This window comes from Etheostoma spectabile, chromosome 2 (genome assembly GCF_008692095.1).
Source record: "Etheostoma spectabile isolate EspeVRDwgs_2016 chromosome 2, UIUC_Espe_1.0, whole genome shotgun sequence".
In the NCBI taxonomy this organism is placed as follows: domain Eukaryota; kingdom Metazoa; phylum Chordata; class Actinopteri; order Perciformes; family Percidae; genus Etheostoma; species Etheostoma spectabile.
Genome location: NC_045734.1, coordinates 1,366,859 through 1,394,100, shown reverse-complemented (window position 1 = coordinate 1,394,100; position 27,242 = coordinate 1,366,859). Strand labels below are relative to the sequence as shown.

The window sequence follows — 27,242 nt, the reverse complement described above, 5'->3', positions numbered from 1 at the left end:
AATCAATGTTAACAACCCTGTAGGCACACTGGTTTTGTTTATGTTTAAACTCACTTGACTTAGGGTAGAAATCTCTTCTATTAATCAAGGTTATTGGTGAATTCTCAAGCTATTAAAGGCTTGTGCATTTCACTAATCACAGAGATTGACATGTAAAGCAGAATATCCTGAGTCACAATTAAGTAAGGTGTAATGTAGAGCGAGATGGTCGTTATAGCGACTACAACCCTGACAGGGTGATCAGGAATCAGTCTGAAGGGGTTGTATTTGCCCTAATGACAGCCTCGCTCTACGTTATTTTGCTTATTACATGGCTATTTGCCAAGTAAATTAATAATTTGCAGATGTTTATTGGCAATACCACAGTATCTCTCCCTCCGGCAGCAAATACATTTCTGGCAAAGCCATCGGTCCGCTAGAGTTGGGCATCCAGATCCGATTCCTACTTGGAATCATTTCATAAGTATGATTACAGTAGAATTGGATTGTTTTTGGAATAGTTTGGAATCCTTTAGAGGATATGGTTTTAAATCCGATCATTGCTTCCCAATTTAACATGTGCATCTTCCCCCATGTTATCATAATTCATCCCCCATTACAGGCTGTAGTAGTAGCCGTATATTTTTATGAGTTGGGCTATCATAGCAACCCGGTCTCCTGCCAGTTTGTGAAATGGTCACGTAATTTAGATTTATTAATTAGTGTACATGTCACGATTTTCGAGTTCATTACGTGTACATGTCACGATTTTGGAACATGACCATTTCAAGAACTGCCATGACACGGACCGTCAGACGTGGGACGCGATCCCCGGTGCAGGGACATGATCCGCGGACTCTGTTGCACGCAACAACGCCGGCCACAACAGCGGGACGGTTGCTTGCTAAGTGGATGAATCCCTTTACCCAGCTGCTGTTCAATCACTGCGGGTTGACATAATATTAGCGGAAGTGAGCTAGCGGGTTATTGACTGCTCTAACTGCTCTCACATTAACCTGAACATTTCCGTTGATGTTGAAGTAAGACACGGTCAATAAAAAATAGAATGGAAATAAGTACAATGACATTTATGTCCTCCTTCATCTTGTTTCTTTTTTTAACACCTGTAAGTTAAAGGTAAACATGTTGAAATGTAGCTAAGCTAACTAATTAGCATTGTTGTCCCTACGGCTGTTACCGCGTAGCGATCATAGACTACCTATAAAGATGTAGCGATAGACGCTCACCAGATCTGCTGTCATTGTTTGAATGGACACAAGCTGTCCTCCTGCGTCTATGGCAACGATGTGATACTTAGCAGCGGTCTGTTATCAAGAAAATAACAGATCGCTTTCTCCATTAGAATTTAACCAAGCCATGTAATAAACTCTTTTAGTCTGTGGATGAAATTATGGTTACGTGGCTAAAATGCATCTGCCAACAGGCTCATATTGTAATAACTGATGCAGATGCACAAACACAAGATGTTTTGGTAAACTGCCACCTGTTTTATCCGTGGAAAACCTTTGGATGATACGCAATATGTTACCATTTGTCTGCATTTTTAACATTATTGTAGTCACGGTAACATGTTTTAAGTCACTGAGGTTTGCTACTTTAATTTTGTCAGTGCATTTTTCGCAGACTTTTCACAGCTTTCTTTGATAAGTGATTTTGATCAAGACCAGTTAGCCTGCCAAGGGTGTATCACTGCCTTTCATTGGGTCTAAAGGCTTCAGGTTCAGTGTTTGGGAGTCCCTAATGTGCCAGAACCATCTGAGAAGCCATTATTGGCACTTTATAAAAGCACCTGAAAGGTCATTGGATAAAGAATCTGTCTATCGCGTTCGCCATTGTTGTTTTTAAAGAGCATACGCCTAAACCACGACTGGAGCTAACACAAAGCTCGTGGCTCCTCATAGGATGCTGATTGGTTCGTTCCACTGACACAAACACATTACTCAAAGCCTGACGAGATGGATTTTTGTGTTACGTGATCCCGTAATTCTCGTGTGATCTTGTGATATCGACGGAGTAAAGTTATCCATGCACTACTGAGAACTGAGCAATTTAGCAAATTACCACAAAGTGCTAACGCTTTTGAAGAGAGACCTGAGTTAAAATGAAATTTAAATCCTTAATCATTTTAAGCAGCAGTGGAACATAATTGTGGTTGGCTGTGGTGCAAATATTTTTTTTCCTGGGCCCTTGCGCACACACACCACCCACACACACACCCACACACCACACCACCACACACACACACACACACACACATTGGGGGAACCTTTTAATCAGAATACAGCATAGAAAATCTGCTTTGAAATTTTAGGAATTATGGGATTAAAAAAAATACAATTCTGCTTAGAAAAACCTGAAATCATTATTAATTTCATTGGTTTTCATTTTGAACAAATTGTATGTCCAAATGCAAAACACATTTTCTATAGGCTCAGTCTTCCGCTTTAGGTTCCATGCCTGGCATCAGAATTTTGGATAGTCACGTGGAAACATTAATTGCCCATGTGATAAGGGCTGGGAAGATTGGCAGAACAGGCCATAGACATGTAAAGAGTAGACGCCGCATCGACCTCTACTGCCTACTGGCGCTGACGAGCCGTGGGGCCGCCATCTTAGACAGGTCACCCGCTCCACTCAGAGGAATGTGTTTGGCTGTCAGCGCATTTAATTACTCACCCTCACTGAATACTCAACTGATTTTCACGCATTTGTTTTGCTACAAAAGTTCATTCAAGTAGCTATGATACAGGACACATGGTTAAGCGTATTTTAATGTTCATAGTGGGCTTAACAGTTATAGAATATTCTGATATGATACAAAGTCACCGGATGTCTGAGATCAAAACTGGGAACATAATCCCCAAAGAGGGCAAAACCCGGGGACATTTCCAGTTTGACAATCAATCTGACTGAATAAACCTAATGTGTCTTTAAAAACAGAACAGGGACAGAGGTAGTTTTTTATGTGATGTAGTTTATGAATCACACATATAAATATGATAGAGAAGCAGAAACAGAAGTGGCAGTAAAGTCAATATTTTAATTAGTGGAAGAAACAATATGATTATATTATTAGAGTCTACTTGAAGCTTTTTATATTTGACTCACTCTCTGTCTCTCTCACGCACACACACACACACACACACACACAACACACACACACACACACACACACCACACACACTGTACTACCACGTTCTGCATCCGTCTCCTCTCAGCCCTTGACATTTAGCAGCTTCACTCCCAACACACAGACACAGACACAACACACACACACACACACCACACACACACACACACACTAGGGTTGCACGTTAGTGACAAAATGTGATATTGCAATATCGATATGAATTCTGATATTTTTAAAATAGATTCATAACAAATTAAACCAGTTTTCTTACAATAAAAGGTTTATTTCAACTGACGGTCATATCGGACTGGTCCAACAAGAATATAAAAAAAGGACCATATCTACAGAACAGGACGTGTTATACTGATGGACAGTAGACCATATATAAATATAGTTATAAATTATATAAATAAAGTTATAAAATATATAAATAAGGACCATGTCTACAGAACAGGACGTGTTATACTAGTTGGACTGTAGACCATATATAAATAAAGTTATAAAATATATAAAATTATAAAATATGTAAATAAAGTTAACCGGACAGCTCCACAAAATACAGTAAATATTGCATACTTATTTGCGACTTTGTATTTGATTGGATGACTAGTTGTCGCAGCTGTTATTACTTACAGTACAGGCCAAAAGTTTGGACACACCTTCTCATTCAATGTGTTTTCTTCATTTTCATGACTATTTACACTGTAGATTATCACTGAAGGCATCAGAACTATGAATGAACACGTGAAATATGTACTTAACAAAAACTGTGATATAACTAATTCTAGTTTCTTCAAAGTAGCCCCCCTTTGCTCTGATTACTGCTTTGCACACTCTTGGCATTCTCTTGATGAGCTTCAAGAGGTGAGTCACCTGAAATGGTTTCCCAACAGTCTTGAAGGAGTTCCCAGAATGCTCAGCACTTGTTGGCCCTTTTGCCTTCACTCTGCGGTCCAGCTCTCCCCAAACCATCTTGATTGGGTTCAGGTCCAGTGACTGTGGAGGCGAAGCACTCCATCGCTCTCCTTCTTGGTCAAATAGCCCTCACACAGCCTGGAGGTGTGTTTGTGGTCATTGTCCCTTTAAAAAATAAATGATGGTCCAACTAAACGCAAACCAGATGGGATGGGATGGGATGTTGCATGTTGCTGCAGGATGCTGTGGTAGCCATGCTGGTTCAGTATGCCTTCAATTTGGAATAAATCCCCAACAGGGTCACCAGCAAAGCACCCCCACACCATAACACCTCCTCCTCCATGCTTCATGGTGGGAACCAGGCATGCAGAACCCATCCGGTCACCTTTTCTCCGTTGCACAAAAACATGGAACCAAAGATCTCAAACTTGGACTCACCAGACCAAAGCCCACATTTCACTGGTCTATTGTCCATTCTTTGTGTTTCTTGGCCCAAACAAATGTCTTCTGCTTGTCACCTCTCCTTAGCAGTGGTTTCCTAGCTGCTATTTGACCATGAAGGCCTGATTCGCGCAGTCTCCTCTTAACAGTTGTTCTAGACATGTGTCTGCTGCTAGAACTCTGTGTGGTTTTCATCTGGTCTCTAATCTGAGCTGCTGTTAACTTGTGATTTCTGAGGCTGGTGACTCAGATGAACTTATCCTCAGCAGCAGAGGTGACTCTTGGTCTTCCTTTCCTGGGGCGGTCCTAATGTGAGCCCGTTTCGATGTAGCGCTTGACGGTTTTTGCAACTGCACTTGGGAATACATTCAATGTTTTCGCAATTTTCCAGACCAACTCACCTTCATTTCTTAAAGTAATGATGGCTTGTTTCTATTTACTTAGCTGATTGGTTCTTGCCATAATAATAATTCTAACAATTGTCCAATAGGGCTGTTGGCTGTGTATCAACCTGACTTCTGCACAACACAACTGATGAAGTGAAAAATACGTGACTGAAAGCGTCTTCATATAGAACTTTGGTAGCGTTAACTCACTGTGTGGCGCTAATTTGTATACAAGCTATTTTATTTATTGCCAAAACATCCAAACCAGCTCAACCCGAACTTGAATGATTATATTTTTTGTAGGTGGCTGTGATGTGGTGCTTACTTAGACAAGCAATAGATCAGGGAAACGATTTGAAAACGGCCAGAAATATGTTTGTGATTGTTCAGGAATCTGGTGAGGCAGACCACCAATGACTGGAGCCCAGTTGGTACATAACATAGTAGCATAGCCTAGCTTGCTAGCTGGCTACGATGTCAGTACAGTGATATCAAAGATCCTTGCTCCTTCTAAACTCTCTGGTAATATTCTGTTCACAAAATACAACCAATAGTACGGTAATGTTAAATCTTGCTTGTGAAAAGTAATCCCCCAAGCCCTGTTTTCAATGGTCCGCCGATTTGAGCAGGAATATGCTGCACAATGCTCTGGCATCTTGTATCTTCTGCTGCTAAGCAACGAGTATGACCGGTCCAAGATGGCAGACACCTTTTTTGCGTCCAGCAGCCAATGCGGCTTCTACTCCGTATATGTCTAAGGGACAGGCAGCCAAGTACTCTGATTCAATGGAAATCACAATTGACAGCAGTCTAGCCCAATGGATTGGGTGGTGGGGCACCAGGGGTGAGCAATCGTATCTCGGTGGGGGAACCACCACAGCCTACCAGAATACCACACTAACAAATCAACATAAAGGTATCTTACATAGCATGTTGATAAGTATAGAACAAATTTACTTTGCACGACAGCTGGATTCTTGTTATATCACACGAGAATCCATGTTTTTCGCCTTCAATAATGTGTTTTGCCCTCACTTTACTGGCTTTGGCAGGGGTAGCCTATGGGCTGTTGATCTGATAGATTAGCCTGTGATGGATAGTGATAGATACGTGCCTTATCTAATCACCTGCCAAGTATTTTAAGAAAGTGGCTGCCTTTTCCAAACACTTTACATTGACAGCTTTTCAGGTAGTTGTGTGTGTAACAAACCATCTGACACAGCAGGCAGGGAAATCTCCCTTTTAGCTGGCTGGAGAAGGATGTCACGGCTGGGTCATAACAGTTTCAAATATCTTCCAATGTTGGAGTCTTTTCAGTAAAAATTTCCCCCTTTATGTTCCCCCGGACAGCTTTTCCTTGTTGAAGTGCAGTGAGAGAGATACACAAAGAGCTTCAGATATACTTTGGAATGCATTTTCACACACAATGCAGACTCTCAATTTAGTCTCCCATCACTTACACTGAAATTGATTTGAGAACAGATCCCTTCAGGGCCAATATTAAAAGGAGGAAAAAAAAAACTGTTTTTCATTACAGGCATCTGACTATTGTTTTAAGAAAGATTTAAAGGGTAACTTTCATTTTGTTCAACCTGGACCCTATTTCCCTATGTTTTTGTGTCTAGTGACTAATGGGAACAACAATCTTTGACACTGGTCCAGTATTAAGCGAGATTGCTGCAGTCTGCAGTGGCAAAACAAGCTACAATTAAAGTTAATAGGGCAATTGTCCAGCTTGTATTTACCTTCACAGAAGTGCTTGTTTTGTTGCTGACAGGCTCAGATTAATATTCAGATTAAAAGTGTCTGACAACATTATGGAAAGGGTTTGTCAGGAGGTCGACCTTTCTGTTAAAGAGCGCGATCTTTTTTTAAACATATAAACATCTGCAAAATTCCATTTGCTAAAGCCACCAAACTCCATGTAAATTAACAGTAATTTTAGCATCATATATTACACTTCAGTCAAAGTCGACAGAAAAAAACAGAAACAATGAAAAGCTGTTTTAAGTCAACATTCCACTTTCCTAACCATCAAAACTCTAGTTTTGGTTGAAATAAACACATAGTTTACTGATTTACATGTGAAAATATGTTGGTTCTATGCACGTCAAAAGTATTGCTTTTTTAAATAGAGTTTGGTGGGTTTAGCGCTAGCAAATTCAGAGCTGTTTCTGCTTAAAGAAAAAGGTCTCAAAGAGGTTTTATATGTCCATCTCTGAAGGGATCCTTTCCATAATGGTGTCAGGCACTTAATTATTAAAATGAGTCTCTCAGTGGCAACACCAGCACTTTTGTGAAGGTAAATACAAGCTGGACAATTATCCTATTAACTTATATCGTAGCTTGTTTCTCCACTGCTGACTGCAGCAATCTCGTCCAAGGGTCCAGGTTGAAAAAAACAGTAGTTACCCTTGAACTTGTGAATAAGAAAACAGTAATGGCATAAAGGTCATTTTTCCGCGACATTTTTTAAGCTGACCGTGGCTACGAAGGAATTAGAAAATCTTTATTGTATTAGCACACAATGCACTGCAGTAACAGCTTAAAAGAATAACACTTCTGAACACTGCACATTGTGAGTCATGTCAAGCTCCTGTCTGGTTCAACTACTTGTCTCCTCCATTACATCACAGTTACCACCTACACTTGACTGCTTGACTGTTCACGGCACAGTCTTCTGTCTTTCCTGTTATTTTGGCATAGCTTTGGCAAAGGGAAATTGAAACATATAATTATGGGAGTTATAGTCAAGAATCTTGATGCGGACCAAATGGATTTTTTTCCCCCCATCACACGTAGCTTGCCCATTATTTAGTAAAGGCAACTGCTGTTCCATAGAAAGAACCCCAGTATACTTGTATGGGTTTTCTCAGCATGTTAATTCAGTGTCAGTGTCACACTTCACATTAAAGGGCCCTACCAGTGATCATAGAACTAGGGTTACAATGCATGACCATCCATACAGAGTCTTCACTGGAACAGGGGGTGAAACTGGTGACAGTTCCAATATGTGCTTTTTTTATTATTTTAGACTTGTGGATAGTGGCTGATGCATCACTTTTGTTTGTTTTCTTCTTTTCACATTATCCTGCTAGCTTTTGATATCAGCATGTGAAAGGACTGTGAAAGATCTGTTTATGAGGCTGGCGCTGACATAAAGTTCATTTCCAAACAAAACATATTGTCCAAGTGGTGACAGGAAGGGTTATTTTTCCTCTATTTTGATATGGTTGAGAACTCTTGCTTGAGACAGAGGCCAACTGATGGCCTTTCAACACAGTAAACAACTCTCCAACAATAAAATATGAGGACCAACTTACAATCAAAGTCAGGGTCCATTTAACTGAGGTGCTTTGTCGTGTAGCCCTTTTGCTGAATCTATCAAGTCATGACTTTGCACTCACACACCTAGCCTAGGCTCATTTTGATGCCACTGACTCTACTGGTCCTGAATGCACATCCAGTAACGGAGGGTATTTCATTCCACTGTGTCTTTCTTCAGCCACCTCCCTCTCACATTCCCTTAACCCTTGTCTTGTCTTTGGGTCAAATTTAACCCATTTCCTAAATGTCCATGTCCGAAACATCTCATTTTGATTACGCAAAAATAACATGGATGATTCACAACTCGCTTTGCAAGTACAACAAAACATCGGATCTCTACTATTTTTATTTTGAAAAGTAGAAGCCTGATGGCACTAGACGGCATTGGCCTTTCTGGCATTGGCCAGAACTGCCAGATTGCCAGTCCCAGTCCCAGTGTGACGAGAATGCATATTGGGTTTTAAAAAATTCCCTCACAATTATTTAAAAACAATTTCTTCCGCAGACCCCCCCCCTCCCCCCCCTTTTTGTTGTTGCAAATATTTCATTACATATTTTCTTGCCTGTGTTTTGGTAGATGTGATGGTTGGTGTTGCTTCTTTGTCTGCTTTACGTTTACCTGGAACCCCTTTCATAAACAAGAATTTAACCTTTGCTAGCCGTGCATTATCTATTCATATTTTGCGTCACTGAGCCCCCCCAACATCATACTTTATAATGCTGTGCTACAAAATTAAGAACCTAACAACAAAATACCACTATGTACATATGTGCCACCTCATCATTATCTTGATTGTTATATTTTACTATTTAAATGTTCAATTTTGTTATTTAATATTTTTCTATTTAAATTTTATATTTTTGTCAGTGATTTATGTCATATTGTCATATTATATTATATATGTCATATTGAGAGCTGCTAAACTGTTTCCTTGTTGAAGTCAATGACAACAAAGATCTATTCTATTCTAACAACATTTAGGACTATGTAATGTTGTTTTATTCATTATTAAAAAAATGGATAAATACACAGTATAAATAAATATTCCTTTGAATTACTTTGAAATACATCATGGAATACATAAATAATAAATACATATTCATATAAAAATGAATCAATTAGTTAAATAAATACTTTAAAATGTGTAACTTTTAATTATTTCTTGGGTACTTTTATTTCATAAGTCCACATTTATGTATTTCCGTGGACTTTTATTTCCTAATGTCACAATTATTTATTTCCCTCTCTATTCATTTACAGTTCTTATATGCAAATCAGGAGGCTTGGCTATAATGTGGCATTAGGAAATAAAAGTTCATGGAAAAATAATAGTCTCATGAAATAAATAAATGTGGACTTATGAAATGAAAATGTCATGAAATAAGTAAAAGTAAAAACCTTTTAACACATTAATTTAACTAATTATTCATTTATTCATACATATTTACATTTTTGAATTATTTAAGTATTTAAAAAGTCTGATTCAACTTTTCAAAAAAAACTAAAAAACAAACCAATGTCACCCTGCAGTGGACAATAATTTAACCGGAGATCAGACTTGACTGTCTGTATCACGGCGTGAGAGTCCCGTTAAATCTTTAGTGCCTAACAACAGTTTGGACATACCTTCTCATTCAATGCGTTTTCTTTTATTTTCATGACTAGATTGTAGATTCTCACTGAAGGCATCAAAACTATGAATGAACACATATGGAATTATGTACTTAACAAAAAAGTGTGAAATAACTGAAAACATGTCTTACATTCTAGTTTCTTCAAAGTAGCCCCCCTTTGCTTTTTTGATAGTGCTGCGAACCCTTGGTGTTCTCTCAATGAGCTTCATGAGGTAGTCACCTGGAATGGTTTTCACTTCACAGGTGTGTCCTTTCAGGGTTAATTAGTGGAATTTCTTGCCTTATTAATGGAGTTGGGAACATCAGTTGTGTTGTGCAGAAGTCAGGTTGAGACACAGCCGACAGCCATATTGGACAATTGTTCGAATTAATATTATGGCAAGAACCAGTCAGCTAAGTAAAGAGAAAACAATGACGGTCAGTCGGTCCGGAAAATTGCAAAAGGAAAGGAAGACCAAGAGTCACCTCTGCTGCTGAGGATAAGTTCAGCTGAGTCACCAGCCTCAGAAATCACAAGTTAACAGCAGCTCAGATTAGAGACAGATGAAAACCACACAGAGTTCTAGCAGCAGACACATCTCTAGAACAACTGTTAAGAGGAGTCTGCGAGAATCAGGCCTTCCTGGTCAAATATCAGCTAGGAAACCACTGCTAAGAAGAGGTGACAAGCAGAAGAGATTAGTTTGGGCCAAGAAACACAAGGAATTAGATCAGTGGAAATGTGGGCTTTGGTCTGATTAGTCCAAGTTTGAGATCTTTGGTTCCATGTTTTTGTCAGAGGTGGGTAGAGTAGCCAAAAATTGTACTCAAGTAAAAGTACTGTTACTTCAGAATAATATGACTCAAGTAAAAGTAAAAGTAGTCATCCAAATAATTACTTGAGTAAAAGTAAAAAACTACTCAAGTAGTGAGTAACTGTTGAGTAACGTCTGATTTATTTCTTAACACAAGCATCAACCAGACCGACAAAGATACAAAATAATTATCTTTAGGCAAATTATAGTTCATCCAATCAATAAAATAAATTCAAATTAATTTATTAATTACAAAATAGCTTACTTGAGAGACTTGTCACATCAAATTTGGATGGATACTGCATGTGTAAAACATACTGTATGTAACCTAAAAGACAAACATCCACCTCTCCACAGCAAAAACTAAAACTACCGCTACGTCTCCTCAGGTTAGATGTTGAGTTGTTGAACACTGACATGTCCGTTTGTTTTGGTAGACCCTGAACACACCGCCTAACGTAGCTGCTGTTTCTTTGCTTTGCTACGACTGTAAAGCTAACCTGTCCCGCTGCTGAAACGAATACGGTCACGTGACTGCACAACGACGTGTGATTGGTTAAACACAGTCACGTTCAGCGGAAGACTCTCTCTCTCTGTCAAAAAACATTAAAATGAGACGTACGCGGGGGTAAAAACCATGAAGCTTAGTAACGAGTAACAAGCTCATTGTAGGCTAATGTAGCGGAGTAAGAGTACAGTTTATTTTTCACTAATCTACTCAAGTAAAAGTAAAAGTATAGTGATTTAAAACTACTCCTAGAAGTACAATTTTTCAAAAACTTACTCAAGTAAATGTAACGGAGTAAATGTAACTCGTTACTACCCACCCCTGGTTTTTGTGCAACGGAGAAAAGGTGACCGGGTGAATTCTATGTGCCTGGTTCCCACCATGAAGCATGGAGGAGGAGGTGTGATGGTATGGAGGTGCTTTGCTGGTGACACGGTTGGGGATTTATTCCAAATTGAAGGCATACTGAACCAGCATGGCTACCACAGCATCCTGCAGCAGCAAGCCATCCCATCCCATCCCATCTGGTTTGCGTTTTATTTGGACCATCATTTATTTTTTAACAAGACAGTGACCCCAAACACACCTCCAGGCTGTGTAAGGGCTATTTGACCAAGAAGGAGAGTGATGGAGTGCTGCACCTCCACAGTCTTCGGACCTGAACCCAATCAAGATGGTTTGGGGAGAGCTGGACCGCAGAGAGAAGGCAAAAGGGCCAATAAGTGCTGAGCATCCTGGGAACTCTTTCAAGACTGTTGGAAAACCATTTCAGGTGACTACCTCTTGAAGCTCATCAAGAGAATGCCAAGAGTGTGCAAAGCAGTAATCAGAGCAAAGGGGGGCTACTTTTGTTTTCAGTTTTTTCACACTTTTTTGATAAGTACATAATTCCACATGTGTTTATTCATAGTTCTGATGCCTTCAGTGATAATCTACAATGTAAATAGTCATGTAAATAAAGAAAATGCATTGAACAAGAAGGTGTCTTCAAACTTTTGGCCTCTACTGGCCTTAGTGGTCCCCTAATACTGTATCTGAAGTCTCTTTTATATAGACCTTAGTGGTCCCCTAATACTGTATCTGAAGTCTCTTTTATATAGACCTTTGTGGTCCCCTAATACTGTATCTGAAGTCTCTTTTATATAAACTTTAGTGGTCTCCTGATACTGTATCTGAAGTCTCTTTTATAGAGACCTTTGTGGTCCCCTAGTACTTTATCGGAAGTCTCTTTTATATAGACCTTAGTGGTCCCCTAATACTGTATCTGAAGTCTCTTTTATATAGACCTTAGTGGTCTCCTAATACTGTATTTGAAGTCTCTTTTATATAGACCTTAGTTGTCCCTAATACTGTATCTGAAGTCTCTTTCCCAAAATTCAGCCTTAGTGCAGAATTACAGCCACTAGAGCAAGTCCCACAATGAGCTTTCCTTAGTATATTCCATTTGTGAGTCTCTAGCTTTTGAGGACGAGCCTGGGAGTGTGGTCTTGACCAAGTGCCACTTTGCTCGTTTGAAAGCCATGATGTCTCTCTCTCATGGGTAAGCTAAATTCACTGGGCGGGCAAAGTAGAGAAAGGGGAGGTAACCCTTATGAGGTCATTAGGGGCAAGATTCCAGATTGGCCAATCTGAGCTTTTATTTTCTCAAAGGCAGAGCAGGATACCCAGTTTACACCTATCACTGGGGGACCATAGGCAGGCTGGGGGAATTTATGTTAATGTCAACTTCATTAAGTCATATTTTCATGCCATGGGACCTTTAATCTTCCGTGTCCTTCTTATATACTAGAAATTGTGTGGAGGAGGGGTGGGGGCAGTGCGTTATCCCGGAAGGCTCCTTAGAAACTATGCACTACAGCTTTAACGTAACGTAAACAGGAAATATCACTGCCTCTATTGCTGCAACAAAAATGTTATAAACATCATGAAGGTAAAAAAATGAAACATAAGCACTGATCTGCCGAGGAGACTGTGTCCTGCAACAACAAAGCAAAGTCGCTTCAATTCTGGCTCCATCTCTTTTATCATCATCCCACCCCCCCCGCGTCTGTTGCATAAGCTTATATTTGCTGTTAATAAGTACCGACGCTTAAAGCTTAAAAAATGGTATTCGGTACAGCCCTAATTCAAACGCATAAAAGCAAAACTGAGTTGTAAATGCAAAAATAACGCCTACTGTATCTGTAGAGGTGCATACCTTTCAGTTTCCATGCATACTGTTTCATTTATATGCTCAGTCCCTAGAGCTTATCTTCAAATAATGTTTCCTTAAATAAGCTTACAGAATATTGCACTGTGGTATGTTTGTATCAAACCAAATTGAGCCACTCTTCCCTGCAGCGGGTAACCCCTCTTCCTGCTTGCCATCCCAATCGGATTTTTGTATCCAGCAGTAGATTTGCAGAGCATCAAAAGAGAGCACTCCAAAGCAGCCAGACAGCTTTTTAAACTAATGAATGATTGCAATGTGAACAAACATGGGCAAAGTGTATTGATTTTTTATTCAGGAGCTGTTTCTTCTTCCTTCATCCTATTCACTTTATCTCCCCCAATGCCACCCCTTCTCTCATTGTAAGTCATGCCCACAGCTATCATTTCTCCACTACTTTGGTACTCAAATAGTGATTTCTGTGCTTGATAATTGATGTGTTTTGGCTATACCCACTCCATTGTCCACCCAGGCCGGTGGGAAAACATAAAAACATCACAGGCTCTAAAGGAAGAGTGATCACGACCCAAGCCCAGCCTTCCTTGATTGTATAAACTGGTTAAGGGCTTGAAAGTGCTTTTCTGGAAACAAAACCAGAAACAATTGTTTTTTTTAGCGTCACTTTTTTAGAAACGAGAAAATAAGCCTTTGGCACCCTTGGAAATGGAGCCAGAAAATGTTTACCAAATGGCTTTTCTTTGTTTCAAATGAATTTACATCCCTGAGGGCAGTACTGAGAGAACCTTGTATGTCCAAAATATCTTATTTTCAGGTTTGTGACTGTTTCACTGATTCTGAATGTTTTATTTAGTTGTATATCAAGCATTTTCTCAACATGGGAAGAAACAACACAAAATTTGGAATTGCATATTTACAATTTTGGTTGTACAGCAATGCATGGCTGATTTTCTTCTTAAATTTGAAGCTGAAGATTTTTGGCAGTGGAAGAGTATTTTTGTTGATTTACTCAATAAAATTGAAAGCTGACAGGAATTTAGTATTTACATGTGTCCTCTCATAAACCCAAATGTTGCAAAAAGTCAGGGGATCACCAAAGTCATTAGGGTTTATCCTCCAGAAACCATGAATGTCTGTGACAAAGATAATGTACAATCCATCAAGTAGCTGGAATTCTTTGGTCTATTATTGGAACTACTGGAACCATCATGGCTAAAACCTCAATCACTTTCCATGGCACTTCATGTTCTACAAATTATAACATATTAGTATACAAATTCTGCTTGTATATAACAATACAAAGAGTATATAAGTGATATTCAAATACCACAGTAAAATGCAAGATTAAGGCTGCTGCACTCGAAGTACTGACAACGTCTGGTTTAGGATTGTCTCACAAAATGTTTGATTAATACCAACGCTTTGCCACGATCCTCTGCAGCTGATACTGGCACAAAAGGCAATTGCATGCACTAACATGGACTTACAGGCACTAGCATGTACTACCATGTACTAGCAAGCAATAACATGCACTAGCATGCAATACTATATACTAAGATGAGCTAGCATGCATTAACATGCACTAGCATTTACTACATGTACTGACATGCACTAACATGCACTAGCATGTACTAACATGCGATAACATGTACTAGCATGCAATGACATGCACTAACATGCACTAGCATGCTCTAACAAGTACTAACATGTACTAACATGCAATGACATGCACATGTAGCATGACCAGCTATCAAAGCAAAGAACAAAGAAGCTTGGATTAAAACACACAGAGACAGAGACGCACATTACCCCACAATATCTTTACGTAGCAAGGTGTTGTTTACTGCTATGTTAATGTTCTAACAGTACAGACTCTTTAAATTAAAAAGTAACTTTTCATGGAACAACATACCATCCATCCATCCATCTTCATCCGCTTTATCCGGTATTGGGTCGCGGGGGCAGCAGCTCCAGCAGGGGACCCCAAACTTCCCTTTCCCGAGCCACATCAACCAGCTCCGACTGGGGGATCCCCAGGCGTTCCCAGACCAGGTTGGAGATATAATCTCTCCACCTAGTCCTGGGTCTTCCCCGAGGCCTCCTCCCAGCTGGACGTGCCTGGAACACCTCCCTAGGGAGGCGCCCAGGAGGCATCCTTACCAGATGCCCGAACCACCTCAACTGGCTCCTTTCGACGCAAAGGAGCAGCGGGTCTCCTCCGAGCTCCTCTCGGATGACTAAGCTTCTCTCCCTATCTCTAAGGGAGACGCCAGCCACCCTCCTGAGGAAACCCATTTCGGCCGCTTGTACCCTGGATCTCGTTCATGACCCAACCTTCATGACCATAGGTGAGGGCAGGAACAAAAATTGCCCGGTAGATCGAGAGCTTTGCCTTCTGGCTCAGCTCTCTTTTCGTCACAACGGTGCGATAAACGGAATGTAATACCGCACCGGCTGCTCCGATTCTCCGACCAATCTCAAGCTCCATGGTCCCCTCACTCGCGAACAAGACCCCAAGGTACTTAAACTCCTTCACTTGGGGTAAGGACTCATTCCCCACCCGAAGAAAGCACTCCATCGGTTTCCTGCTGAGAACAATGGCCTCAGATTTAAAGGTGCTGATCCTCATCCCAGCCGCTTCACACTCGGCTGCAAACCGATCCAGTGAGTGCTGAAGGTCACAGACCGATGATGCCATCAGGACCACATTATTCGCAAAAAGCAGCGATGAGATCCCGAGCCCACCGAACTGCAACCCCTCCCCGCCCCGACTACGCCTTGATATCCTGTCCATAAATACTACAAACAGGATTGGTGACAAAGCGCAGCCCTGGCGGAGGCCAACCCTCACCTGGAACGAGTCCGACTTACTGCCGAGACCCCGGACACAGCTCTCGCTTTGGTCATTCAGAGATTGGATGGCCCTGAGAAGGGACCCCCTCACCCCATACTCCCGTAGCACCTCCCACAATTTCTCCCGGGGGACCCGGTCATACGCCTTCTCCAGATCCACAAAACACTGGTTGGGCATACTCCCAGGCCCCCTCCAAGATCCTTGCGAGAGTAAAGATCTGATCCGTTGTTCCACGACCAGGACGGAATCCGCATTGTTCCTCTTCAATCCGAGGTTCGACTATCGGCCGAATCCTCCTTTCCAGCACAATATACCTTTCACCGAAATTGTATTTGAGAATATGTAACATAATAATTGATTTATAGATTGATTGATTGAATAGTTGAGTCATGTTTTTACTTGATGAAGCTAAATGATCCCTGTGACAATTTATTTTTTCTGCCTTGTCACAGGTGTCCGACTTCCCGGAGGGGCAGCTCTTGGTAGCCGTATTTCCAGGAGTTCCAACAGCTGCTGAGCTCTTCCTGTTACCTCACAAGAACCAATCAGAGGGCAGAAAAAAGAGTGAGGAGGAGCTAGAGCAGGTATAGGTGCCTGTGATTGCATTGTACATCACAAACTGTTGAAATCCTATCAAATAGATTACTCTATACAGTACATCAACAAAATGGTGACTGCAGCTGCTCTTTGACTGTAAAACTCCACGTTGTGTGTGTGTTTAACAGGTATCCAATATAATTGTAAGCGCGCTGAACCAAAACTTGGTGGAGTTCGAAGTCAAGCTGGTATAAGGGTGATTGTTTACAACACACAATTAACATTGGGTAAGAAACACTCGCTCTCACTGCTTTCAACACTACCTTTAAGTTATCAACTATAACCTTAACTTTTACCTCATTATGTCATATCATTTTCTATTCTTCATTTTGAAGTGCTGAGAAATGGAAATAACCATGTTTTGACAACAAGAAGTTTTCTTTGGTCCAGCAATTAACATTCCTGTCAGTCTGCCTCCTTTTCAGGCAGAAAAACACAGGGGAGCATGAGAGGGGGTTTGATTTTAAATGGAGCTCCTTGAGACGATCTTTTATGCCTGCCATCAAAAGCTGAACATCTGTTCTATTTCTAGTATCGCCATCCAACCACAAAATGAGTGTTACACCGAGTATAATTAGGTTGATTATTTAGTCCTTGAGAAAGAACACTGTGTAATTTAAGGGCAAAAAAGAGCATTCAGAGAGTCAACAAAACTCAGTTCTTAAGTGCTAAAAATGGGAAGGTTGGTCCACATTTGAGACCTTCAAAACGCACTCCTGCCAAAAAAATAAATTGCGGTTATAAGTATCAAATCAATGCTGGACTCAGGGAAGCACATTGATTGTAAATAACAGGGCTGGAGAACTCTTTTATTGGTATTGGTGGTCCTCAGCAACTACTGTGTCCCACAGCTAGACAGATAGACTTCCACTGTATTCATTGCTTGGCTGGTTTCATTAGGAACCCAGTCTCTGGACGCACACAGCCAGGAGTTGTCTGTAGCTCGGAGTGCTAGTTCTTAGCAGCCTTGGCATGTGCTGCACTCTAATGACATCAAAGGTGTACCCAGCTGGATCCCTCTTTATATTTCACCTCCCAAGAAAAGGTTCAAAACGCCTTCAAGCTGCTTGAGAAAGGTCAGCGGCATACGCACCGCTGTCTCTGGGCTAATGGACTCGGGGGTAGCACGAAAACATTGGAAAGTGCAATGTCATTTCCCTGCAATCACAGACCTTGATGCACTCTTCAAAATAGTAACAGGAATTTAAGGTGGACGGCTTATCAAGCAAAAACCGTGGACTGTGACATTAATCATAGTGCTTGTTTGGTTGTCTTCTTCCTTGAGGTAAATGTAAGTGCATTTAAATGTTTTAAAACCGTGTGGAATGTCCGGAATTACCTGCTGCTGCTGTCACCTTTGTCCAACAATGGAAACTGCAATTTCACACTACCACAACTTACGACTTATGAGTGTGGTCTAGACCTACTCTATCTGTAAAGTGTCTTGAGATAACTCTTGTTATGAATTGATACTATAAATAAACTTTTATTGAAATTGACTTGAATGACATTGGAGATATTAAAAATAAGAGCATCATCTCATAATTATTTCATGTATTAACACTACTCTCAAATACCAGTGGAATTCCTTTGCTGGTGAATAAACATGGGATTTATATAATTTCTGATGTAGAATTGTTGAATGTGCACTTAGGAAAATGAGAAAGATTGCATTTTGTATGGTGATAGAAACCTGTTTTGAACACCTTTTACCTGCCTAAGCACTTACAGAATATCTAAGTTTCAGTGTTGTAATGTAACGTAATGTAAAGTGTAAATACTTTACTGTTCTTAAGTTGAATTTTTAAGTATCTGTTCATCACTTTATTATTCAGACAATGACCCCCCCCCCCCCCCCCGACGACAGTGGTGATGAAGATAATGTTACTCACCTTTGGCCATAAAGCTACTTTTACTTTCACTTCTAATAATTAAATACATTTAATATCAGAAAATTACTTTTGATACTGAAGTACAGTAAATATTCGCTACTTTAAGACTAGTACTGAAGTAATGTTCTCGAAGGTGACTTCAGTGAGTCTTTCTGGTTTTACGCAAATATTGCTTTCAAGTACTTTATACAAGAGAGACAGATTAGTGTAAACACATAGACATATATAGTCCAGATTGAAGATACCCTGTGGAGTTTTTACCACTAGTAGAATAATGGCGTACAACATTCCCAGTCACACAAAGAAGCGTAGCAATGCGCCGCAAAGGTAGTGTAAAAGAAGACTGCATGCTAGCAAACATGAGCTATGTTTAAAACCGTTATCTTCCACTGAAATAGTACACTATATAGTGTTCGCCATTTTGTAGTGGTGATCAAGTGAGTGTCCAAACGGTTTTGAACAAAGATGTTAACAATGCAGGATTTAAAATATCTAAATTAGAATTTATCATTTAGTGTTTTAGTGAGGAACACAATGCATCCAACAAGTTTGTTAGGCCTCCAGGATACACCCATTGTGTTTCAGTGAGAGCCAATGAAAACATTACGAGCCTAATGCTAAACTACCAAACTCAAACAGAAACACGTGGAGCAGGGTTGTTGGAAACCCTTCTATATTCAGTTATATGTTATTTTAAATTCCTTTATTTTATTTGTACTTTACTTTTTATCAGGGACAGTTCACATAGATGAACTTCATTATGATGCAGTACTTACAGTAGGTCAGGCACTTTATTGTCCTTTTGCTTCACCCCATGATAGGCATAATAAAAAGCAATCCAGGAGAATGATGAGAGCTAACAACAGAATTTAAAATGTATAAAACAAATACATGTAATTGTACCACATGTAGCCAAATGCTAAACTAGCTAAAACAGTCATATGCAGTACAGGGCTTCCAACAACTGCACTTCACTTACTTTTTCCACATACTTTACTTCATAGCACTTCATTTACATTTACATACTTCATTTACATCATGTGTGTGTGAATGGTGAATGGTTCATGTACTTTGAGTAGTCGTTAAGACTAGAAAAGCGATATATATCCATTTACATCTTCTGAAGAGTACATGATCATTCATTTTTTTGAATCCTATTTGTCCTTCTTGGCGACTAGCAACTGTGTGTGGGTGGTGCATGATCCCGGTAGACTTGTATCATGTGGACGCGCCAACAGTTTTGTTGTCATTACCTAGAATTCCTCATGTAATGGGGGAGACAGAAACTACTCACTATAGCTTTAAAACAGACAAAAAGCCAAACATTGAAGCACAATAGAAGAGTCTTTCCTGTCCTTTCTCCCGCTCCCACAGCACCCTTGGTGGACTCCAACCCAAGACACAGCAGCTCAGCTATGCTCATGCTCCTATCAGTGGTGGTCCTGGGCCTAGCAGTGTTCCTAATCTACAAATTCAAGAGGTACATGCAACTTTTGTAATTACTTCCACTGGCTGCATTGCATAATCATAACGAACCCTAGTATATACATTATCATGTCATCCATTATTGATGATACCAGATGAGCAGTCTGGACCAATCAATCTGTCATGTTTGTGAATGTGAAGTCCCTGTAGAGGTTGCAGACATATTTCTAGCAGGATTCCAATGCATGAGGTACACGCACCAATCAGTGATAAAATGCGGAGAAAAAGACCATTAAATGGTTTAATATGCGCTTGCTGTGCCTCGGCTGTTATTTGCTGGATAAATTATTCATACTTCAAATGATTCTCTTAAAAAGTCAGGGGGAAATGGAAAAGATGTCATTAATTATGGATATGAAATTTTCCCCATTAGTCTAAAGAGCATGCATTTTTCAAGAAATCTCACAGTTGACAAAACAGAGCAATTAATAACCCAAATGAATAGTAATTGGAAATAATTTGGAATGGGACTAAATAAAGATGTGTATTAGTTGTAAAAGATACAAATTTTACTGTAATTTGCCTATGGGTTAGTTATGGAGGTATAGTCATTGTCAAGAAAACTTTGAAAGTCGGAATGCCCATAGCACTCGGAAACAGAAATGTGTGTGGGGGGAAATCAATACAGCGTATTATTGTAATAATTTCCGTCCCATTTTCAACAATACAATTGAAGTGAGATGAACAAACAGAGAAATGTATCATTTTAGATGAAACAGATGTTGACAAAGTTTCCTTTTGGGGACATCATTTGAAATTGGAGAAAAATCAAAGTTGGAAAAAAGGTTATAAATTGCAATTTATATCACAGAATATTGCAATACGTTTAAAATTGAAATAATATTGTATTTTAACATAAGTATCGTGACCATGTCGTATCGTGAGGTCTCTGGTAATGCCCACCCCTAGTTCATTTCTAAGAGAAATTTGTAAAGTTGTGAAAATACATTTTGCTTTTTTTTGCTGAAAAATGTTGCTGCTAGATGTTTTTTTCATTGTTCTGAGGCTCATTTGTCAATCTCTCCTTTTGTAAATCTTTAGAAAAATTCCTTGGATCAACATATACGCTGAGGTGAACCAGGAGAAAGAGCAGGAGATGATCGGCTCGGTGGGCCAGGGTGACAGCACGCCTAAAATCACTCTGAGTGAGTTCTCCACATCCAAAGAACTCATGGAGAAGGAACTGGATGCCAGGGTCAAAAGTAAGTGAAGAGCTTTCATATTCAGGTCAAACAAAGTATGCAATCAAAATGGATGAAAAGAATTTTGGTGGCGTGATCTGAGACAGGATTTATTTCTTTTGTTTTGAAGTGCGTTTTAAAAGTGAGATCGTACAGAATAAATGTGTGCAGAGTCACCCCCCTAGGCATATTTTAGCTATTGAATTTGAATTATTTTTTAAACAAAGAATCAGCATCTTAATCTCCTTTTTAGCATTCCTAATTATTCGGAGAAGAGGAAAGCAGAAGGAGCCGCAGTATAGAGATGGTCCTGGCTGGGTTTTAACATATTAAAGAATAGAAGTCAGCAAGGTTTGCAGTACTGAGAACAATGAATAATTAATAAAACCAACACGTTTAAGCATGCTGCCTCGGGATTCTCTAGAACAGCACTATTTGGTCTGAATATGACTTATTTTAAAAATTACAATCCAGCACGAAAACACAAATTGGCTGAATACTGCTTACTCTGACTTTATATTGTGCACAGAGTCTGTTTTGCAGCTTAACCAACAGAAAGCCTTGCAGGTCATCTGGAAAGTGAAGTTACTGGATTCATTTGGCTCTTATTCAGCTGATGACGTAGGCTTTTAAATTCATAATAATGCTAGAGACCTGAAACATGGGGCGGGGCTACACGCCAAACTGTCAATCAGGACAGAGTCTTAGCAATGCTACCCATGGCATTGTGTACATATAAATAGCTGTGAACTTGTTTTGAGTGTTGTCCATGTTTTCATCTTACAGTTGGACCCTTTCACTATGTGTTTTCACATCATCAAAGTTGATTGGAAGATTTTTTCGCCTTGTTCAGCGTCCCGCAGCAGCTACCTAACCAAGCTTGCTAGGTAGCATTAGCATTAGATGCTAACTTAAGGAAAGTCTTTCTCTATACTGCTATTAGTATCCGGAGGTCCTGCTGGTAAATCTTGTCTCGATGACTCAGTTCAGCCTGGGGTGGCAATGAATTGGAAGTAGAGTGGTGGTCAACCACAAGATTGGCAGTTCGATCCCAGGCTCCTTCTGCCACATGTGAAATTGTCCCTGAGCAAGAAAAGTTGCTCCCCAGATTTTCAATGTATGTATCCACTACTCCTAATAGTAAGGATGGGTTAAATCCAGTAAATGGATTTCACAACATTGCAGCCAATGTGAGGAATTAAGAATCTAGTTTTTCTTTATACCCTCTTTAGAGATTAGCTTAACTGCTTAGCCATTGCAACCATAAACAAGATGCGTAGCCGCGTACAGCTCTACCCTCTAGTCCAACATTTTCAGGTCCGGTGAAATGTTTGGTGGAGATGACCCAATTGCCAAACTTAAGGCTTTACAATGGCAGTCCACAAAACCAATGGGTGATGTCACAACTGCTACGTCCATTTGTTTTTTACAGTCTATGGTTTTATTAGAGCCTCACTCCCTGTTAAAAGCTCATATCTTTCAAAATCAACACCCCCAGTTTGTTAAACAGCTTCTCGCTTGTCTCAAATAAATAATACATTTCAAAAGTGCAATTTATTGTCAGTGTGTCCATTCATCAACAAAAGGGCTCATAATAGAAGAGACACATTTCATATTTAATTGCTCACTTTCCAGTTCCCATGCTATTATACAGCTACAGAGCCTTTGATAAAACATCATCTCAGTAATTAATACGAGGTGTCAAAGAAGCAATTTGTTTTACAGACTGTTGTTTTCCTGACACAGAACTAACTATCTTTGTCCCTCACTTGTTTTTCTTCTTCTCTTTCCTCTATTTCTGTTCATAGGGGGAGTTGGAAATGCCTGCGAGAGCACAAGGGAGATTCCAAACTGTACTAGCGTGTAAAAGCGGAGAGCAACAGTTTATGTACAGAGCAAAGTATTGCAGTGTCGGAGGGGTTCTCTTTTTCTGTTTTGTAATTCTCAACACAACTGATGTTAATAGTTTTCTAAGGGACCTCATTTATACAGACTTGCACGGATGCCTCGTTCAAAAACATCCATGCAGCAAATGTCAATTTGCTCAATGAGATCATTGTAATTACTGGCAAGACTTATTCCGTTTTGTGGATGTGTAAGCTACATAACAACATTGATTTGCAGAGTGAAATATCTTTCGTCAAAAACCATCAAGAGTTATGTAAATTTCCTAAGGAGTTTGCTTCGAATATCATTTCTGCCAATATATAGACTATAATGTCAATCAAACAGGGAATATTGTTGAAATGTACAATACTATCATCTGTTCTGTTAAATGTATATATTATTACTTTCTACATGCCTGTAGTCTGAGTACCATGGCGAAGACACAGGATCTGACAATGATCTGTTTTGAAAGTGTGTTAAAAAGTCAAACATTACTTAAAGAAATCAACTTTGTTTTGCTAAGGTCCTTGACATGTGCATGTTCTTATTGAGGACACGATTTCTGTGTTGTAGATAAGCAAGTGTTGTAAATAGTTATTTTCTAACCATTTGTCAAAAAACCCCAATCGATTTTGCCCAGAATTTGGTTGCGCTCTCATTTTCTTCAGTTGCTGTTGGGCGATATGTACCTAGTAGAACGGGTTTATAGAACAGTATTGGCTTATTGCAGATTTAACTTCCAACCATTTCCCTAGAAATTAAATGAAAAAGAACAATGTAAACATATTCATGTTCAATGTGTTTATATTTTCATTAGACATATACAGTAGATATTCAGACATTTTTACACAGATGACATTTATATAAAACATTATTTGCCATTAGAATTATTGCATAACATCCCGCCTCTTGGACAATGGCTCTGATAGTTCTGATTTGATTAAGATATTAAGAATAGTTATTCTATTGTGGCTACCAGTGATCAAATTCACAATAGTTACATGATGGGAGAACCATGATGACATTTATGCCAAGGTATTCAACAAGTTAGATCCAACCAGGCAATCTGATTGGTCTAGACATTTTAGAATGTGTTAAACTCAGCATGACAACACACCCACACCATGTTCATCAATACAAATATTACTCCGCCACTTCCATGTCAACATTACAGAGTTGAATTAAAAACTGGTTTTGAAACATGTACAATATATGCATCAGGAACCAACCACCTATTTAGGAACCAACGTGGAACACACACAAGCTCTCCAAAATATTCATAGTAGTTCATGCTACATGTGAAGTTCACGGCGCTAAATCAATAAACTTTTTTCTTCATTTGATTATTATTATTTCATTTTTTGAGCTAGCCAAGCAGTTTTGTGTTCATGTGCGGTATTTATTCAGTTGGCCTACAAAGCTAACGTTAGCTTAAGTTGGCTTGCTGGCTATTCAGGGTGGGACTTGTTATCCTCTTTGTGGCTTTTTTACTTTGCCTCACAATATTGGAAGTTGGATTATAACCCTTTATTTTGTTGGTAACCGTATGATTTGACGTCATATTATTGGCACTTCAGTGATTCCTAGGGCTCCTGCACACTGCCTGCGTGGCATGAGCATGTCAGCTGCATGACATGTCCGTTTTTATTTTGGCTCCCACGGTAACAGATTAGTAAGAGATTACTTGCGCATGCACAGATTTAAACGGTTTACGGCATAACATGTCATACTAAAATTTGGGAAATCCATGAAATTAGAAACTTTTCTCATTACAAACAATAACAGAAGACGGGAATCATTTCAGAAACGTTGTAGCTATCTATGATTATTTGATTGCTAATGTTAGCTCAAAACGCCCATCAAGTGACAGTCTTTGTTGGGTTTAATTGCTAGCTTGTAGCTAAGCTAACAGTCCTTTCAAAAACGTTGCAGCTATCTATGAATGATTGCTAACGTTAGCTCCAAACAACATTCACTTTTGTTGAGTTTGATGCTAACTTGTAGCCAGCAGTGAACCAACTTGGTTAAGTAGGTCCATTTTTACTGTATTGACACTACTAAAGTCTCTCGTTAGCATCTTATAGGCTACTTGTCGCAAAGGGATGCATGGCGACTCAGATCTGCACTTGACTCACATCCAGGAGTGGCAGCGGTTACAGGCTAAATAGGTATACGAAATTATGTTTATATGTCATTTGGATGTTTGAAAGTCTCTAGGTTTTGATGTGAATGCAGATATAAATGTAATTAAAAAATAATAATTTTCGATTTTCAAATTTTGTATGTACAAACTCCAAAATGTTGACAAAATAAAGTTGAAGAACACACTATTATTTAATTTATCAATGGGAGACATATGTGTACAGACAAGGCTAGCCACGCAAGAAATCGCCACGTAACAGAAACGCCATGAACACGCCACGCAGGCTGTGTGCAGGACCTAGCCGCATCACTGTCGGGCCAATAATTACGTTAAATTACACTCATTGCTTGACTATAAAATGGGATAATATAGGAAGAGGGTTAGGTTCTGATTGCTGGTTCCATTTTTGATTCAGTTCCTGGTTGACAAAATACCAAGTTGAATATATATATATATATATATATATATATATATATATATATATATATATATATATATATATATATATATATATATTTGGGTGAGTTATTTCTGAATGCAGAATACTATTGATACCCATCTTTTGATACCCATCTCTAAGAAGGCCTAAATAATATAGATATTTTAGAGGATATAACATTGTTACTGTTATATTGAATGTAGAATATTAAAATCAAACTCATTATTTTGGGGTGTCTGCTTTATGCAGCTTGAGGACTATTTTATATTTGACAGCTGCAATAGTCTCACAAACATTTTCATTCACATGAAGAAAAAAAGTTCTTAATATAAAGACATGAACAATTTGTATTGATTTAGACATTTCAGTGTTCAACTACGCTGTGTTGATGCAAAGAATCTCCCTGGTGCCATCAGGCGTCTTTAACAACCAAACACCTGACTAACTGCTGTGCATTTAATTTTAAATTACGGAGTAGCATCCTCCCAGCATGCAACTCTCCATCAGCACTTTGTTCCTGCAAAAAGAGCCTGCGTGTCCTCGCGTGGACACCCGTCGGCCTTCTGGTTTCCAGTACAAGGATGATAAGTGAACTCTGGACAGCTGAGCAGACGTTGCCCCATGCAGAGCTTTCCCACAATGCTCAGCTCAAGTAAACAACACCGCATAATGATATAGGCTGTCACATCACATATGCATTACCTCAAACAGACCGTTCACATCTCAAACCAAACAGCCAAGCCTTGTTACTGCAGACAGATTACCCATTGAACAAAGATTGTTTCATAGCTTTGTATTCAACACATGTGATAAGCAAAGGGTTGTTTGCTGGGCGGGATTTGCTTTGGTTTGGGGGCTTTGACGGTTCCACTTTTTCTCTGATTCTTCTTAGCAAAACAGGATTAGGAGAAACAGAAAGCGAGCGATCGAAACGCCTTTGCCGAGTGCAACCCAAAGCATACGTTTATTGCATTTCTTCTTTTCCTCTTAGACCATTTGAAAAGAATGTATGATGACTACTGACTAGCTTTGGAGCAGCTGTTGCTGGGTAAGAAATGGGAAAAGTGTGTAAAGATAGTAAAAAATTGCTACAAAAAGTGTTGTGTTGCTTTATACCTTCATATACTCTTGGAACTGTCACCAGTAAAACCAACTTGTACACATTGGGTCATTTCCTCTACTTTGATCACTGGAAATTGCTGTCTCATCTCATATCTTAAATGCCACATTATACTGTAAGAACCAGATCTCCAGAGGAATCCATACTTGAAAAATGAAAGACATTCATGCTTTTGTGATATTTCAGAAGGCATACGCATTGTGATGTTCTTCAGTGCACAAAAATCTACAATGCATGCATCATCAGTAATGTTCTGTTTCATCTTTATTTCGATATTTCTACGGTTAAAGAAACTGTCATTTTGAAATTGTTTCAAATAAATGTATTTTTGTACATCAGTG

General features: G+C 39.4%; 1 protein-coding gene across 1 annotated transcript in view; it reads left to right on the top strand.

The window, feature by feature from the left end:
* LOC116694632 (VPS10 domain-containing receptor SorCS3-like) overlaps positions 1–27,242 on the top strand; it is a 314,801-nt gene extending 287,559 nt beyond the window's left edge. The window contains 6 exon segments of the mRNA XM_032524420.1: positions 16,610–16,741; positions 16,883–16,937; positions 16,940–16,981; positions 20,021–20,126; positions 21,173–21,333; positions 23,121–27,242. Coding sequence (XP_032380311.1) covers positions 16,610–16,741; positions 16,883–16,937; positions 16,940–16,981; positions 20,021–20,126; positions 21,173–21,333; positions 23,121–23,179 — 555 coding nt within the window. The 3' untranslated portion in view covers positions 23,180–27,242.